This window comes from Acipenser ruthenus, chromosome 24, assembly GCF_902713425.1.
Source record: "Acipenser ruthenus chromosome 24, fAciRut3.2 maternal haplotype, whole genome shotgun sequence".
In the NCBI taxonomy this organism is placed as follows: Eukaryota; Metazoa; Chordata; class Actinopteri; order Acipenseriformes; family Acipenseridae; genus Acipenser; species Acipenser ruthenus.
In genome coordinates this window covers 15,044,128-15,063,967 of record NC_081212.1, presented here as the reverse complement: position 1 = coordinate 15,063,967, position 19,840 = coordinate 15,044,128, and the positions used below count along the sequence as shown (strand labels likewise).

Sequence of the window (19,840 nt, the reverse complement as noted above, 5' to 3'; positions counted from 1 at the left end):
GTACCCTTATTTTAACTAGTCCTGCCTCTGTTACATACTGATGCAAGTTTTACAAGCCTCCTATGAACCAATAATATTATTGATCATGTGAGGCCTCACTCACAAGGCAATAAAACTATAGTTCAAAAGAGAGGAAGGAGTAAGCCTTTTGCCTATTTCCTTTCAAGTTTAAACTGTGGCAAAGGTTTAGACAGAGGTGCCATTTCCCTTGAAACACCTTTCAAGTTGTCATAAAATGTAGGGTCCACTGAGAACTTCAATGCCATCTGCCATTTGGCTGCTTCACTTAATATTAAATCCAAATTGTCTTTTAACAAACTGCCCCCAATCTAAAACTAAACAGTTCATCTTATCATTTCTTGAAGTGCATGTTTCTCCAACAATAATAAACAAAAAGTGTATACAAAAACAACGCTCACAGAGTAAAATAAATATTTCAACAAAACAAATCACGAACACATAAAACAAAACAAGACCTCGGTCAGGCTGGGCAGTGTGGGCGGGATGTTTTGTAAATCGCACAGTTGCAATCTCACAGAGTCAGTTAGTTGTTGGAACACATTAGACACAAGTGTATACAGTAGAACGTTACTTGTAAAGAAGTTGAAAGTAGAACTTTATTGCACTTTGAGTGTGTTTACCAGTGTCAATCACAGGGTTGCAGTGATCTTTTTCTGCCCTCCGCGAAGCACAACGAGTCAGAAGAGACCTGCTCTTGGCACGTACACAGTGACATTCTGAACATGCTACATGTCCATTCCTTCCTGAACAAATTAATCAGCATGACACCAGGGCAACTTGTGGAGCCTTCTGACCTGTCCTTGTCTACAATGACCTCTGTAAATAAAATACAATGTTCAACCTTGTTTTATTGACATGTTTCAACATAATAGCAACTGAGTGCATGGCTTTCATCATATACCGGGGCTACAGTTTTGTTCAATGGCTTTCAGCACCCCCAATATAAACATTGATCCAGCTATTCTTATTAACATCGCTGGGAAATACAGATTTGTCAAATACAATGTTACATATACAAATATGCTAGTCATGTCCTGTGTTGTAACTAAAGGGTCTGTTTGCAGTGAGACCACTGGACAGACAGCACAGGAAGTAATACAATACTAGGCAGAAACAGTACTTTTTAATGCTATTGTGTTCTATTTGAAATGCATGCATATCTAGATTTAAACCAACAAATAATTACAAGATCACAAGAACAATGGATCAGTGATGTTTCTGAGGTGCAATGCTGATCTTTCTCCATTTAAATTATGGGCTCCAAAAATCCTAGTTCCTTTTGTCTAACCCATTGCCATGATTACACAGACAGTGTAATACAGTGAATTGGTTCTTGCAATACATGATCTGCAAATTCAGTAACTGTGAAATCTCGGAGCCAGGAAATTCAATATGTGGAAACTTACAGTTCAGGAATGTGGAACTAGCTGGTTCCATACTGAATCTCAAGATGCTGATATTAGTTTTTGGATGAAGGAGCTGTAAATTCAGCACAGAGAACATATGTAGTTGGATAAAGGCGTCTGCCAAATAAAGAAAGAAATAAATAATAATATTGAAATTACCAAAGTGTGTTATATAGTGTTGGCCAGAGGACTACACACTGGATCTCACTGCCAACACATTCATAATGGATAACTCAACTGAATGCTCCATTTCCAGAGATCATCTCAGTCCAATATCAAACCAGGGCTAGTCGGGAGAAAAGCTTGTGTGAGGGTGGGTTCTCTCACATATCTTGTAAACATGATTTTTAGTCTCTGGCCTTGTTTCCTTCAAACTGTTTATTTTATGTAAAAGGAATGGGCCCCTGTCAGATTAGAAATGACATAGTTGCTGTATGTCATTGCTGTATCAGCAATGAAATCTTTATTGTTCTCCTGTTCCAGACAGAAGTGAGCCTGAGAGCTGCTAGGCCTCTGTTTACATAAGAAAGAACTTAAGAAAGTTTACAAACGAGAGGAGGCCATTGGTGGGTAGTGCTGGCTAAGGGGCAGGTAGTTATAGAGGCATGTTGGGAGAGAAGCTTAAGATCAATGCATTCTGGGACTCCTGCGTATAAAAAAGGACTGCGTGTCTTTCTTGAGATGTTTTTGTCTTGTGTGTGCTGTAGGAGACCTGAGGTAAATGTGAAGGGAACGGGTCTGTCTGTAGCCCATTAATAAAAGAGGGATACAAGTAATCAGAGATTGTGACTGGAAACACCTGTATTTTTTTTCTGTCGTTGGTTCAGCCAATAAAATCATCATCATTTTTATTTAAATACATGTATTCTTAAACCCAGCTTCCACAGCTTGATGCAATCTATACATGCTACACATGACACAATTGATTACTTAATACACACTAAAAAATACCTTGACCAAACAATTACGGAATAGCTTTAAAAGTGGATAGGCAATGTAAATAAATCACCTGGAGAATACCATTTTTCAAGTTTTACTTGCAAGAGTTCACCAGGAGAATTTCCTTTTTCTCGTGAGGATAAGAGTGTACCCAGATCATGCTCCCTTCCGCAATGCTGCTTGTCGTTTTCTGTTCCCACAATACACCCACTCATTTCAGTGAGAACACCAGCATTTTTTGCAGGAGACAGAATGATCTGGGTTCACTGAGGTGATCAAAAGAGAAATCATTTTTATCCAGCAAATGTGTTTGAATAGAAGTTAAGAAAGGTATTTCCAGTTGATTTATGCTGTTATAAAAGTTAAACCAATCCGAAGAATGTTTAAAGACAGGGCACAGCAAAGAGAAATAACCATGTCCCTTGTAAAAACTACAGGGAGTTATGTAGCATGACAATAAAATGACTTTATATAGTTTAAACTGAAATGGTTCCTCTGCATATGCCACGCACGCACGTTATTGATTCACCCAATGTCAGCTGCTCCAGGAATATCTAGCTTCCATCTGCACTCAAACTTAATCTTAACCTATATCACAATTTAACTCTAAACCTTTTACTTAATCCCAACCTTTCAATCACAATCAGATTGCAAAATTGCTATGCAATCCCCCAGAGGGAGGTTTAATATTTCTCTCTATACATGCTCTTCACAGTGTGGATGTACCTGAAGCATTTGAACAAACTGACAACCTGCATCATGCACAGTATGTTTAGATTGAAAAGGTCATTCCAGAGCTGCAGCAACCACATCCAGACACATTTACAGCTAGGTAACATTAAAAAATGAAGGCTGTATAAAGAAATGCATTGTTTCAAACAGTTTCCAATATTTGAGAGAACATGACCCAAAAAAATGAACTTGAGCACCATGATTTTACACAGAACACCAAGGTGAAAGGAGCTCCCTCAATCTGATCTGTAGCAACTGTTGGCTTGCAGATAAATTCTTCCCTATTATCAGACACTGAAATGGAGTGTATGAAGGAGGTGTTTCAGGATTTGTATTTTCTATATTTAGTGCAGCCTGCTCTTGCGAAGCTTGAATACTAATCGACTCTGCAGAGGCTAATGGGTGATGGGTTAGTTATAAATACATGGCTTACAAAAAAGAACCCTGCTGATGTACTTAGAAAAGTATCCTGTCTGAACTTCATTTATAGAATAATAGCACATCATGATGTGGCTTATTATTACAAAGCAGTACCTTACATAGTACTGCATTCATTTCTAATATGTTTGCATTCAAGTGACTTAAAAATCTTAATGTGTGTCATTTTTAGCACAGTAAAATCTTGAAGTCCACCTCAGTAAAAAGTTAAATAATCAAACGCCAAGCACTCACCAAATGTCAGCTATCAAACTTGTATCTTTATTATTAAAAAATCCTTTTTATACAAACTGTAGAACAAGAGAATTCATGCTCATGCAGACGCGCTGCGGCCACTGGCCTTCAGCAGTGCAGCACAAACATTTAAAAAAACACACACACCGGATAGACATTTAAGTGCCTGTGGCAAAGTGGTAGGTGAATACAGGTGCAGTGCAGAGCAGATACAAAACAGACAGACAATGATTTCCAGGTGTAAGGGTGTTTAATTTAATTAACAATGTCCAGAGCCTTATGGCGAACACCTGTAAATAATGATAATGGAGTGATACATCGGCGTGTATCACTCGGTATTTGTAAATCTCCGGGTTTCACCCGCAACCACAAAGTCCAGTTTTATACACCAACACTAAACACAAAACAGAAATACAGTTCCTAGGGATAGTGAAATAAGTGCAAGTGGTGTATTACAGATGTCCGGGTTTATGCTGGCTTCTGCTACAGCTCCGGATCGTGTTATAGGAAGTCTAGTTTAAAACAAACAGACAGTTATAACAAACACTAACAGACAAAACAAACTCACGGTTTACAGGACGGTAACACAGGCTCCTTCTAGGTTGTCTCTAACCATTTACCAAGGAACAGATCACGTCAGCTATGACCCCTATTTATATCCTCGCTCATGACCCCAATTTTAACAAGTGCATCCGCTCCTCCAATCCTCAGATGCCACACCGTTTAACGTCTGGGTCATTGAGTTTGGATACCGTAGCTGTCCCCCTTTCCTAAATGACCAACTTCCACCTACCCTACGGAATAAATTGCCGTGCCATTTAGTTAAGGGTACTCTGTTCCCGTTACACAGTGCCCTCACAGGTCGAGAGGGAGATCTAACACCAAGCACCATTTGATCTCGTCACAGTGCCTTAGACACTAATTGTCAAATTAACTTTAAATTATACAATAACCTCCATCAATTAATTATAACAGGCAATTTCAGTCTCTTAGTGAAACGCTGTTGGTCCAAAACCGTTAGAATATCTATTCAAACAAAAAAAAAAAAACAATAACCAATATTGTAAGATGTTGAATGACTGCAAACTAGCCAATAGATCCATAACAGAAAGCAAGATGTTCCTCTCATGGATAAAGAAATTACTTAAAAAAATTACAAAAACTGTGTGAACAACAGTTCCTCATTCATACCACCAGGTGATTCCGTTTGTAAAGTATGTATCTGAGAGGCTTCCCTTTGCAATGAAAGTGTATTACGATCTCCACCCCGACGTGAGGTATTAACAAATTCAATCCCCATAAATGTGAGAGTGCAAACACTGTGTTGTTGTTCATTAAAATGTCTAGCTACAGGTGATCGTATGTCTTTATTTCTAATAGCGCTTTTGTGTTCACTTATGTTTTATATGCGGTAGCATTGTTAAAATTGTATCTGTCGTTTAAACATAAAGCGTGGAGGATTCTGCAGAACAGATCTTAATTGGGATCGGTTGACAATATGTGCCAATGAGTATGTTTGTATTATTATTATTATTATTATTATTATTATTATTATTATTACTTATGTATTAACAGACGCCCTTATTCAGGGCGACTTACAATTGTTACAAGATATCACATTATTTCACATTATACAGATATCACATTATTTTTTACATAAAGTTACCCATTTATACAGTTGGGTTTTTACTGGAGCAATCTAGGTAAAGTACCTTGCTCAAGGGTACAGCAGCAGTGTCCCCCACCTGGGATTGAACCCACAACACTCCAGTCATGAGTCCAGAGCCCCTTTTTTTATCATATTTCAAATAAGTAGAAACAAAAGTTATAGAATGTTTACTTTTATCTTTCTTAATCTGATGTGTAAGTAACTGATCTCTATTAAGAGCCATGCATTTAGATAGTGCCTCATTGACTGATGTATATTTATATCCTTTCATCAAACATCTATTTTTCATTTCCTTAGCTTGTAATGCAAAATCATCATCAGAGTCACAGATTAAGTCTTAATCTAAGAAGTTGACTATATGGCAAATGACCTTTCAATGTAGGAGGATGGTAACTAGATGCATTTAGAAATCTATTATGAACTGTAGGTTTCCTGTACAAAGAGGATGTCAAGCGATGCCCCACCTTCAAAACTCGAACATCTAAAAAAGTAACCATACTAAAACTAATCTCCAAAGTAAATTTATGTGTGGGTTTAAGATTAGTGACATATTTTTCAAACTGGGTCCAGTCCATATAATATATATATATATATATATATATATATATATATATATATATATATATATATATATATATTGTCAATGTAATGTAACCATAACTTTAAATAAAGTTTAAAAGCATTATTATTATAGATGTAATCATGTTCAAATTTGCCCATATATAAATTGGGCATCAATTGGGTCCCATTGCTGAACCCATTGCTACAACCTGAATTTGGAGATAAGTATTCTCAAATCTGAAATAAGTCATATTTAAAATTAAAGAAAACAATTCTATTAATTATTATTATTATTATTATTTATTTCTTAGCAGACGCCCTTATCCAGGGCGACTTACAATCGCAAGTTACAAAGTAGGTGGCATCGCATGAGAACCACGCTGTTCTAAATAAAGATCAACTTCACAAAGACCTTCATGATGGGGAATATTGGTGTACAAACGCAACACAAATCTCCTCAGTAAAAAGCCACTTTTTACAGTCCCAATTTGCACCTATTAGAACTACATAAAGTCACCTTCAATATTAAGGCCACCACTGTAGTCAGTATTAGGGCCATCAGCAGCAATCCCCAATGTACGAAACCTCTGTTGTATTACCTCTAATAAAACCAACACACTACAAACTACCAACCCCTCTGTCACTTATTTGCAGATTTCATTTACATTGAAAGCTATATATTGTACACAAAAACGAATATTAAATAGCATTTCAATTAGTATTAATATTGCATCAAGTGTAAAAATGTGGTGTGTTTTTTTCTTTCTCCAAAATGACAGATCTATGGCTTGTTAAACCTGGTTCCAGGAGGAAAGAACCTAAAATAATATCTCGTGATTAGCACTCATCTCATGAATGTAATCTTTTTATAGAAACATAATTTGAATAAATCCTGCTCTGTCCTCTTGGGACATGTGGAAGCTGCTGTTTGCTGTGTTTGATGGATCAGGTGTCCTTTCAGTGGTTGAGAGCCTGACGCTGATTGCTACAATCTGTAAGAGTTAATCAACATGCCTTCCAGACTGGCTTGCTCCTCGTTCCCCAGCTCCCTTTAATAAATAGGCTGGTCCTTGATGTCAGGGACCTTTACAAGCGACAGAGCCTCTTGTTCTGTAACTTTTCAGAGTGGATTGAACTTCAAAACCAGGGGGCCCTTAATCATTCCAGTAGGGAGAGTTTGTGAAAAGCGCACTGTGGAAGGGTGGTGGGTAATTCACTGACACACAGGACACAGAGAAGTAATTTAGGAACACCGCACAGGTGCCCAGTTTTATTATGGGAGCTTAATTTCTTTTCAGCCCGCAGAGGGCGCTGTTGTCTGTGGTCTGCCGTACCAACTATGGTAGCGACAGAGCCACAACTATACCGGGGGCGGTACAGGATACAGAGTTTCAAACAAAACAATAATCAAAAGGCGAAAGGAACAGGGAAAATAAAACACAGTAAACAAAACTACAAATAAAAGGTGCTGCGCTCAGCAGCTTCACTCCAACCGTCGCTACCCGCACGGCCCGTGTCTCCGTCCTACACTAGCGGCTCCCTCAGCCTGCTATACACTGTTTACCGGGGCTGCCCAAGGTTTTTCCCCGCTACCGCTAATTCTTTTATTTATTTATTTATTTATTTTTCTTGTTGGGATTTCCGTCCCCGCAGCTTTTTCTCCAGCGCTTCCGCACACCTTTTACGTCTCGGAGGGCAGACCTGAGGGAACAGCAGAATGTTAACTTACAGGGCCAGCAATTCCCTCAAGACCCGCCTCTCAGCCACTCAGAGAGAAGGAAAGCCTGCACACCATCTCTCCCACCTCTCCGTGTCACTGCCATGACTGACAGGCGGATATTGACGGGCTGCTGCCCTCTCTCTGCAGCACTATGAACACATCAGAAGAGTCAGCACAGGTCTCCCCCTGTTACACGCACTTTGAAAGGTATTAACTCTGTACACCTGGCGACAGCTGTATGTGTCATTTCTAATCAGCTTTGATAAAGTGCTGGTTTAATTTCCTGAAGTATGATCACCTCCCCTGGCCTGTTTCACAAAGGTCACCAGATTTCAAATATTTTTTTTGTACATTTTGCTTGGTGTTTTGAAACTTTAACTCAAATACATTAGTTTAGGGACTTATACGTGTTTAGTTACTGTACTGTGCATAAACTTGTTACAAAGGCTTCGATTTAATAGATAGTGAAATAAAAACACTTAAAAATAACACTGAAATAATTGTGAGGGTCTGGAACCAACTCCCCAGTAATGTTGTTGAAGCTGACACCCTGAAGAAGCTGATTGATGAGATTCTGGTATCAATAAGCTACTAACAGCCAAATGAGCAAGATGGGCTGAATGGCCTCCTCTCGTTTCTAAACTTTCTTATGTTCTTATGTTCAATCTATATATATGTTACACTCATAGTCAGGATTCAGTCAATGACCAACAAAAATAACAATTTTACGATTTGAGCATTGACCAATTATCAAAGAACAAAATTAAAGGTTATTTCAGTCTTTGAGCAAATTATTTTGATTAAATTCCAAAATGGAAAATGTCAAACAAGCAAAGAGTGAAACGCAAAAGAAGAGACAGCTACTTCGGTCTTTGAGTAAAGCAATATAATCAAATTGCGAAATATAAAATACCAAACAAGCAGAAACACAAAAGAAGAGACGGCTTATTCTGTCTTCAGTCTGCTGGAGGATACAGTCGGAATGAATTTCATTTGTCCGATAGATTTTCCTAATTTGGACGAAGTACAAAGAGTTTTCTAAAAAGTGGTAGTTTGATTTATGAGACTATTATAAACATTTAATAAGCATACTTTTCTTTCTTTTTTCTTTCTTTCGCTTAAAAAACTGTGATTCGACAAACATGGATTGACATTTGATTTTGCAGTTTAAATACTGTGTATACAGTAGTCATATAATATGAATAAAACAATAGATTTTTAATTGTGTTATTTTTTCCTCTAAAACTGTATTTTCTAAATAACAACACGGAATATTACGAACGTTATTTCAAACTCGCTTGAAGTTTAATGTTTGGGGTCACTATCCTCCTAAATTGCTTACCACGACCCTCTTGCAAATGAGGCCACGGTCCCAATAGGTTAACTTCCTGCATAAATAATAAATACATAATTAATGAATCAATGACGTGTATCTTATAAATATAATTGACTGCTTTTATGTTCATTCAGTAAAAAAAATATTGTTTTAAAATGTTTCACTTGATGCCCATTTTTAACACCCCACAATTAATTGCTAATCACAGATTGAGCAGCATCTTTAAAATCTGTTTGGGACTGTGCATTTGCTCAAAGCACATTTTGCAATTTGATTATATCGGTTTACTCAAAGACTGAAGAAGCTGTCTCTTCTTTTGTGCTTCGTTCTTTGCTTGTTTGATATTTTCCATTTCGCAATTTCGAAATAACCTTTCATTTTGTTCTTTGATAATTTGTCGCAAAATGGTTATTTTTGTCAGTCATTGACCAAATCCTGACTATGAGTGTAACATATATCTATAAATACACATGCACAGAATTTTTTTTTTTTTGGGGGGGGGGGGGGGGGCGGTATTTTCTTGAATAAAATTATAAGCAACATGACCTGGTTTGTTGTAAGAGTCTCTTTTTGAAGATCCCAAAACACCATGACGTTCACTAGTGATATCCTACCCAAATTGTAGTGAAAAAATTAAGCCAACAAATGGTTTCTGATTCAAAAACACTTTATATACAAGAAAGGTATACCTCCAATACAATCATATAAACTGACTTTGGACAAGGCCTCAGTACAGCTCAGTGCATGATATGTTTGTATCAGAAAGCACGGATATCCATGGAGTCAATTCGAAAGAGATGAAAAGACTGACAAAACTTTACAATGTTTGATACTTATACCTTTGTAAACAATTGTTGACTCCCCTTCAAGTTGACTGGTTTCTGTCCAATAATCAAGGTAGTCGTTTTCTTATTACACACGGTGAGCCTACCACATACATCCTCTGTGGGAAAGGGGGCGGTGCTGTCTGACCTTATGGTCCGCCACGTGCTACATTCAGTAGAGCGCATCCATCTTGTCTTTTAAAATACCCCCTCTCTCCTCTCAGGGTCAGCCACGTGTAATGGGAAATTTTAAACTTGGACAATACTGCATTAAAACGAATATAAAAGCACATTCACACACAATTTAAACATAATGATTAAAAACAACTTAGCTATAAAAGACACACATACCAACGTTGTAACACTTATAACTAATAACATAATTAATACCTCAAGCAAAAAACCATTACTACAAAATGTGTATTTTAAGTGGCAGTGTTTGTGATCATAGTCCGATTTAAATGCAGATAATCTAAAACGGTAATGAAGTGCAAATGAGAAAATCCAGGATACTAACATTTTACAATGTGTTGCAGGGAAGCTCACAAACAGTTTCTACACAAAAACAAAAGACAAATTCAAACTAATATCCTCTAAAACAGCTGTTAAACGTTTCATTTGTAAAAGGGAGGATTGCAAATGTCATAATAATGACAAAGATATAACCAAAAAAAGGTCTGAAAGCATTAGAGATACTTAACAGAGACGTACAGGCTCAGTGTCGCAGTAACCTTATCAATCTGTGTTTTAAATGTACCAGTGAAAATGGAATTGACAATAGCCTCAGGGAATGAATTCCACAGAAGAAAATAGAAGTGAGTCAACTAACAAACAACAGCACTGCCCTGCTCAGGCCCAGCTGCTGCTGGGTACACACCATCTTATTGTTTGAAGATATTTATAGAGGATGGCACATTGCATTTCTTCAAAGAGGCTCTGTCCCCGTGCCTGGGTGAACAATTTACATAACCCTTTTGGAACAAGTCGTACTGTATCAGGCCACGTGTCTATGTGAACAATGAAAAGCAGATACAATTACAAACTGGGGCTGCTGTTGTTTTAATCTGCAGTTTACAATCTCGTATGCAACTGCACAATATACAAAGGTCAAAGATTGTTGAGAATATGTAGCAACATCATTTCTGTTTTATTAAAATTAAATCCATTCATTAAATTAAATTAAATTAAATTAAATTAATACTGTAATTCATTCATTAAAAAAATGTCCGGTAAATATGTTCACATATTTCTGTGTTATGTAAAATGAATTGCTGTGCAAGGTGTTGTAATATTGTAATGACACACCTAGGTTTTTTTAGTCAGGTGATCATTTGCCTTCTGCTCAAAACAATGAACTCTGCTTGTTTACCCTTGGGTGGAATTATCAGCTGGCAAACGAAACCTCTGAGAACAGGCTGTTTTATCAGCATTGATTAGAGTTCGATAATTGTGTAGATGAGCAAATGCATCTTTCTAGTTGTGTAATGAACACCTTTTTAACAGACCAAAAACATGTTGAAGGATTTACTCTGAGTATCTGCATAGACCTACGCATTACTGTTAAGTGTCTAGGTAGTGTTATTGTGAGCCTCCTTTCTTCCATCCATCCATTATCTGTAACCGCTTAATCCTATAGAGGGTCGCGGTGAGCCGGAGCCTAACAGACACAGGGCGCAAGGCAGGACTACACCTTGGAGGGACGCCAGTCCATCGCAGAGCAACTAAAGGGCAATTTAGAGAGGCCAATCCACCTAGCCAGCATGTCTTTGGACTGTGGGAGGAAACCGGAGTACCTGGAGAAAACCCACACGAACAATTATTGCTGCAATCACAATGTTCTAATCATATTACAGTAATCAAATGACAGTATCCTTTTAGCACACTACAATAGGTAACAGATTCACAAATTGTGAAAACACTCAGTTGAAAAGGAGGACAGGATTGCGATTGTATATACAAGCTTAATAGCTACATAAAAGAGCTTTTGAAACATCAAGTGTACATTGTGACAGCAATGTCATTATTTCATAAAATCAGCAAATTGCATTGGCCTTGTTTACAAAACAAACAATGGTATGGGGATGCCTATTATTTAGAAAAGGGAACCTTTATGGCTAATGTGAATGAAAACAGTCCACTCAAGTGCTGTTTAGGCAGCTCCGCTTGTTGTGTATAACATACTGTACAGTACATTTCTAGCATTTGCTTATATTATTTAAGGAAACAGTTTTTGTTTGTCAGTGTTTCAGAGCAGCGGCCGGTATTAGGGCAGCTCCGAGCTCCAATGGACAAGGCCAAGGGTCAAATTACGTGATTGTATTATTAAATGTGTTCTATCAATAAATCACAATCAAACTCATACGTGGATGTCTCCTTTCTGAATGTATGAAGGCGGTATAGATCATTCTGTCTGTACAGTGTCACTTTGGAGACGTCCTAAAACGCTATATTAGAAAAAGGTGATTGATACCAAAACTTTAGTGATGCTGTGAAAAGTTCATCCTTTGAATGGATTAGTAACTAAATTAATTTATAACGATGCATGGGTGAAAGGGTTCAGTCTGGAGACGGAATTCCGTCAGAATGGCCTCTCCCAGGTCCGTTCACATGATTTGTGTAGAAATGCATAACAAATGGGGGGGGGGGGGGGGGGGGCCTGGTGTCCAACTCACCATGTGTGCAAACAACACAGAGCGAATTCTCCTACGTTTGAAGCTCCGTCACTGACTATGTTTAAATTAGTGAGCTCCATCTATCAAAATGCGTCCGGTTTATGACATAGGAGCGCTGCTACTACATCTCAGCTGCACTCACACAGCCAATAAGCAGTAAAATGGCTTATACTGTGATTAATACAAGCACCATGTTCAATGCGAATGGCTGCAGAATTAAGACGATGAGGACAGCAACAATATGTTTTGCCAAGTTTGTGTTTCTAAAAAATAAAAAAATAAAAAACCTTGGAATGAAATGCTGTTCTTGAGAATGATGCCGAAAGCACCATGACAAAATGCTCCACCGTGAAACACAGTAAGATATATTGTAAGATTATCTGTTTGCTAGCTAGACCAAAACAGAGTTGTGCCTGTCTGATTAGTTATGCCTGAACTGTCAAGTGGTGATCGATTCGTTTTGAACTGGAGACAGAGAGTGACAGAGCGAGAGAATGTGAGAAATGCATACTCTATTTATTGTTTAGTTTGAAGTGTATACTTACCGTTAAAGTGCAGTAAAAGTCATGAAACAAAAGCCACAGCTCCAGCGCTTTCATTTATAAAAAAAAAAAATACATTTTTTAATTTTCATGTTTACTTGTACATGTCCTACAAGTGCTATAAAAACATGCTTGATTGTAAATTATATGAATAATGTATGTCAATATGTATGACCTCACACATTGCAAGCAAGCGCCTTCACCACTATGCATGACCTCACACATTACAAGCACCTTAACCGCTATGCATGACCTCACACATTGCAAGCAAGCACCTTCACCACTATGCATGACCTCACACATTATAAGCAAGCACCTTCACCACTATGCATGACCTCACACATTACAAGCACCTTCACCACTATGCATTTGTTGTTATGGATCTCATTTCACCAACAGGGGACAGATTCCATAACAGCAGTGCATCACACAACACTGCTCGTTACACGTACCATACTAATATTTGTATCATGTACTGTGCCTAATGAAGGATACCACAATGACAACAGTCAACAAGAGTATGAAGTCATGTGAGATTCTTAGGTACAATTTAAGCAGAATCTAGAGATATATGAAGGCATCATTCCCTCCTCCTCCTCCTCCTCCCCCTCCTCTGATCTCTCTATCTCCATTCCTCTGGAATCTACCATACTCTCTCCCTCCTCCTCAGCAAGAACCTTGGAGTCACCCTGGACCCCTGCCTCTCTTGGACCCCTGCCTCTCTTGGACCCCTGCCTCTCATCTCCACTCTGGCACGCACTTTCCGATTCTTCCTGAGCAACATACTAAGAATCCGACCCTTCCTCACCAACTACGCAACCCAGCTCCTGGTTCAGGCCCTGGTACTCTCCCGCCTAGACTACTGCAACTCTCTCCTGGCTGGCCTCCCTGCGTCCACCACCCGTCCGCTCCAGCTCATCCAGAACTCCGCTGCTCGTCTGGTGTTCTCTCTGCCTCGCTTCTCCCACGCAACTCCACAGCTCTGCTCACTTCACTGACTCCCGATCACCGCTCGCATCGTTCAAGACTCTTGTACTCGCCTACAGATGCTGTGATCAGACTGCACCCAGCTACCTCCAGACCCTCATCTCTCCCTACACCCCCACTCGACCTCTCCACTCCTCCTGCACTAGAAGATTGGCTGTACCTCTTCTACGCTCCCCTGCCTCCAGAGCCCGCTCCTTCTCCACCCTCGCCCCGCAGTGGTGGAATGACCTTCCTACAGATGTCAGGACTGCCCAGTCCCTGACCACCTTCCGGCGCATCCTCAAGACTCACCTCTTCAGGCAGCATTTGTAGAACTCCTCTTTTCCCTCTGGACACTATCACTCTTCCTTAAATGCGCTTTAATTGCTCTTATCTGCTCCCTATTTTACTGCATTTAATCCTATACTTTAGAGTACTGTAATCTGTCACAAGTATTATTTAATCTGTAGTATTTTGTATTTAATTATATCCTGATGTAACTATCACTGACACTGTTATCTACTCCGTTATTGAATCGTATTTTGTCATATACTTGTACTTGCTAGAACCGAAGTCATTGTATTTTATCTTGCTCTTAATTGTATTAATACTTGTACTGTGATTCTTGAAATGTATTTTTGTTTACAACTGTAAGTCGCCCTGGATAAGGGTGTCTGCTAAGAAATAAATAATAATAATAATAATAATAATAATAATAATAATAATAATAATAATAATCATTATGTCTGTCTACGTTTTAATATCAAAAGTGTAATTTCTGATATCAAAATGTTTTTCTTGATGTCATACAACAATTAAAGTATTGATATTTTAAAACTAGATTTTATTAAATCAAGAATGTGGATTAAATGTGATATTCAAAACCCTTGTTTAAAATATAACCCTCTTTTAACAGTATTGCCAAACTGAGAAAACAATATTGTAACAGTATTATAAAATAGGCCGTACCAATGCAGTCCTTCTCCCTGTCAGATCTGCTCTGCTTCATTTCATTGTGATGAAATATCATGATATGGTCTGAAGTACTGATTATCAATAACTGAGCAATCACCAGAATAAATGACAGCAATTTCAAATCGCAGTACTGCAGCTGTATTACTGGTACCACTTCCAGTTTAAAATACATCTTGTATCTGTTGCCTGTCTATACAGTCTCTACTGTACACAGAACTGTAAGAGACTCTAGACCCATCTGATCCATATGCTCTAGTACAGGGGTGTGCAATTCCGGTCCTGGAGGGCCGGTGTCCCTCCTGGCTTTTGTTCCAACTGTGTTCTAAATTACTTAATTAGACCAATAATTGGTAATAATTGGTCCAATTAAGTAATTTAGGGCAAGGTTGGAACAAAAGCCAGGAGGGACACCGGCCCTCCAGGACCGGAATTGTGCACCCCTGCTCTAGTATGTATTCCAGCTGATTGATTGTTTTCTAATTATGGATTGGCTGAGCGTAAATGACTACTCTCCACTAACCTGCAATACCTATCACTGTAATAATGACATCACCGCACTGCCTACTAACCTCCCAGTCTTTGTGTTGAGAAGCAGACAGATCACCTCTTTGTTTTCTCAGCTGCTCCACATTGTCGATGAGGGTCCAGGGGGTAGGCTTCACTATGCGTTCTTACAATGGGAAACTTTTATAAGGGAACATAAGGAATAAAATATACAGGCTATCATTTTTGCCAACAAACCCGCTGCCTAAAATACCACAGACCATATGTAGCTCATATTCAGATAATGTATGGCTGGTTTCACAGACCCTGATTAGCCCTAATCTTGGATTACCTTACCTAAAATAAGAAACATTATGTCGTGCAAGATTAGTGCTGTGGCAGTAACTACAGTAAAACCACTTACTGACTGTCGCTTACACAGTAACTTTTTAATAAAGTTCAAATGGCTGCATCCAAAATACTGAAGTATGTATTGCATTATCCACCAAAATCCTAAAATAAATATTGTGGCAATCAGGCGATTATTACCAGTAATTACGGTTCTTGTAAAATATTATCTAGTCATTGTGTATTATTCATTGTATTGCCTACCCCTAGCCTAACAAATACTTAGCCATTATTACAGGGAAACTGAATATTTACACATAATTACCATATTTACTGCGCTGTAATTCCAGGTAATTGGTGCCCGGCTAATATTACGCTTGACCAGTTATGTTTTGCTTTTACAATAGATACACATGAAGGTAGCTCCAGTTAAACTACACTGCCATGCCTCCGGTCACAGGTGCCTACAGAACATTTACATATTTAAAATGTTCATGTTTTATTTCTTACCACCTTAAGATCCAATTATGTGTGTTTGCAATTATTCTCTATGGTTGTTTCTGCTTCAATCAATACTTACTGTGATTTCTGACATTCCAGGGAAATCTGCTTTATAAAAGCTAAATACCAAAATTCCTGATGTGGTATTCAAAATGACCACTAGGAGTGTGCAGCTGTAATATCTGACCCCTCTGAAACGCGGATTGTGTAAAGAGATGTTCCATTCATTAACACAAAGCTGCACAGGGTGCAATCCAAGCTGCAGACCCCAAATGGCGATTTCTAAACCCCCTGAATTCAGAAATTCAGCTTAGGAGTCTTTTTAGAAGCTGTCACATAGTAGAATGTTCAAACAAACTGTGCTTGAAATGTATTCAGTGGCACAAATGACCCTGTTTGTATTCATAGAAAAAATAGAATTTATAAATGACTGTATCAAAAAGATATCACACATGCTACTATACAATACGATAGGGCACCGCGCTTACTCCCGAGAGGTTTTCTTCTATAATATGGTAGGAATTATACTTTTGTTTTCCAGCTAATTCAAAATTAAAGAATATTCAGTTATTCATTAAAATGTTAGAACATTAAAATATGTACATACCAGCACTTGTAGATAATGATATAAGTATTAACAATACGAGAATTGTACAAAACACACATTAAAAGGATATTACACAGATAAGAAATGTAATTTCATGAAAATGCAGTTCCTTTAATGCTGAGACACCCAGCGCCTATTGATTGCACCCACTGGGCATCTCATGCTTACAAGAGGTTCAAAGTAGTTTTAAACAGCTGCATACCCACACACTCACAGTGTGCTGGCGGGATGGAGATGGAAGTCTGTTGATATGAAAGCATGGACAGAACTCAGCCTGCCACATTCTGGCTCAGTTGTGCCACCAAGGGAAGCATAATCCTCCCTAATGAAATCATCCAGAATGTCCTTCTTGTATTCTCTCGTTTTCCCTTAATGTATTTTGTACTGATTGAATTCTCTGTTTCCAGGACCCAGGGCTTGATGGTCTGTGGTAGATTTATTGATTTTGGTTCCCCTGGTGCAAACAGAAAGCAAAGGACCTGAGCTATCACCAGGTCTCTCCCAGCCTAGAAACAAGCCCCCCCCCCACCCCCCACCCCCCACCCCCACTCCACTCTCTCAGTTAGTCCTTTCTCAGGCTGTGATGTATATGAATGTTCAAACACAGTGTGGCCTACGGGGAGGGCTTTGTTCTTTGATCATTGTAAATGCTAGCAGAGGTGCGATGCATTTTAGAGACCTCGGGCCAGTTGCACAAAAAAAGTTAAAGACTTAGTTTAACAGCGAAATTGGTCTAACGTAAGACCTTGAGATAAGTCTGTTGCACAATGCAAAACTTTGTAGGTCTTATGTGAGACTGGTCTTAAGCTACTGTTGCTAAGCAACGAAGAACGGTCTTATTTTTTCAAGTCTGTTTGAAAAAAAGAATGGCTGCGCGCAAAGTGAAGAAAATACATTTTAGCAAAGAAGTAATTATTAAAAAATAAATAATATTGGGGGGGTTAGGGGTGTCGTTAAAACATTCAGACAAAAATAAAGCCTGACAAGAAGAAATTACTGAACAGGTAAATGCCATCAACCCCGCAGTAAGTCGTACTGTAAATGACATTTTAAAAAATTGAAAAATCTGCTGGCTGAGACATAAAAAAGAATATTAAAAAAAGAAACCAAAAACTGGAGGTGGCCTTTTTGAAAAACGTTCCCAGTTAACGTCTTTAATAATTGATATTTATGGGGAAACATCACATTTTCAGAATTGGGGGTACAGAGACGGGAATAGAGGATGCCACAGTGATAGTAGCAGCGGGTAAATTAAAAATAAGTTAGCGTATATATTTTCAAATACCGTTTCATTAAAAATGTATTCAATCGGTAGTATTCTTATATTCAGAGTCCCACTGTTCTACAGTGCCTTGCGAAAGTATTCGGCCCCCTTGAACTTTGCGACCTTTTGCCACATTTCAGGCTTCAAACATAAAGATATGAAACTGTAGTTTTTTGTGAAGAATCAACAACAAGTGGGACACAATCATGAAGTGGAACGAAATTTATTGGATATTTCAAACTTTTTTAACAAATAAAAAACTGAAAAATTGGGCGTGCAAAATTATTCAGCCCCTTTACTTTCAGTGCAGCAAACTCTCTCCAGAAGTTCAGTGAGGATCTCTGAATGATCCAATGTTGACCTAAATGACTAATGATGATAAATAGAATCCACCTGTGTGTAATCAAGTCTCCGTATAAATGCACCTGCACTGTGATAGTCTCAGAGGTCCGTTTAAAGTGCAGAGAGCATCATGAAGAACAAGGAACACACCAGGCAGGTCCAAGATACTGTTGTGGAGAAGTTTAAAGCCGGATTTGGATACAAAAAGATTTCCCAAGCTTTAAACATCCCAAGGAGCACTGTGCAAGCGATAATATTGAAATGGAAGGAGTATCAGACCACTGCAAATCTACCAAGACCTGGCCGTCCCTCTAAACTTTCAGCTCATACAAGTAGAAGACTGATCAGAGATGCAGCTAAGAGGCCCATGATCACTCTGGATGAACTGCAGAGATCTACAGCTGAGGTGGGAGACTCTGTCCATAGGACAACAATCAGTCGTATACTGCACAAATCTGGCCTTTATGGAAGAGTGGCAAGAAGAAAGCTATTTCTTAAAGATATCCATAAAAAGTGTCGTTTACAGTTTGCCACAAGCCACCTGGGAGACACACCAAACATGTGGAAGAAGGTGGTCTGGTCAGATGAAACCAAAATCGAACTTTTTGGCAACAATGCAAAACGTTATGTTTGGCATAAAAGCAACACAGCTCATCACCCTGAACACACCATCCCCACTGTCAAACATGGTGGTGGCAGCATCATGGTTTGGGCCTGCTTTTCTTCAGCAGGGACAGGGAAGATGGTTAAAATTGATGGGAAGATGGATGGAGCCAAATACAGGACCATTCTGGAAGAAAACCTGATGGAGTCTGCAAAAGACCTGAGACTGGGACGGAGATTTGTCTTCCAACAAGACAATGATCCAAAACATAAAGCAAAATCTGCAATGGAATGGTTCACAAATAAACATATCCAGGTGTTAGAATGGCCAAGTCAAAGTCCAGACCTGAATCCAATCGAGAATCTGTGGAAAGAACTGAAAACTGCTGTTCACAAATGCTCTCCATCCAACCTCACTGAGCTCGAGCTGTTTTGCAAGGAGGAATGGGCAAAAATTTCAGTCTCTCGATGTGCAAAACTGATAGAGACATACCCCAAGCGACTTACAGCTGTAATCGCAGCAAAAGGTGGCGCTACAAAGTATTAACTTAAGGGGGCTGAATAATTTTGCACGCCCAATTTTTCAGTTTTTTATTTGTTAAAAAAGTTTGAAATATCCAATAAATTTCGTTCCACTTCATGATTGTGTCCCACTTG

The 19,840-nt window shown here is 38.7% G+C and overlaps 1 protein-coding gene across 2 annotated transcripts in view; it reads left to right on the top strand.

The window, feature by feature from the left end:
- The window catches only part of LOC117429296 (inhibitory synaptic factor 1), a 65,835-nt gene that overhangs the window by 22,383 nt on the left and 23,612 nt on the right, over positions 1 to 19,840 (top strand). Inside the window, exon 2 of one of the 2 annotated variants that reach the window (XM_058998434.1) lies at positions 13,765 to 15,084. The exons of the other annotated variant lie outside the window; for it this stretch is intronic. Coding sequence (XP_058854417.1) covers positions 13,765 to 14,343 — 579 coding nt within the window. The 3' untranslated portion in view covers positions 14,344 to 15,084. Of the gene's footprint in view, positions 1 to 13,764; positions 15,085 to 19,840 lie in introns of those variants that run through there. 2 annotated transcript variants of the gene reach the window in all.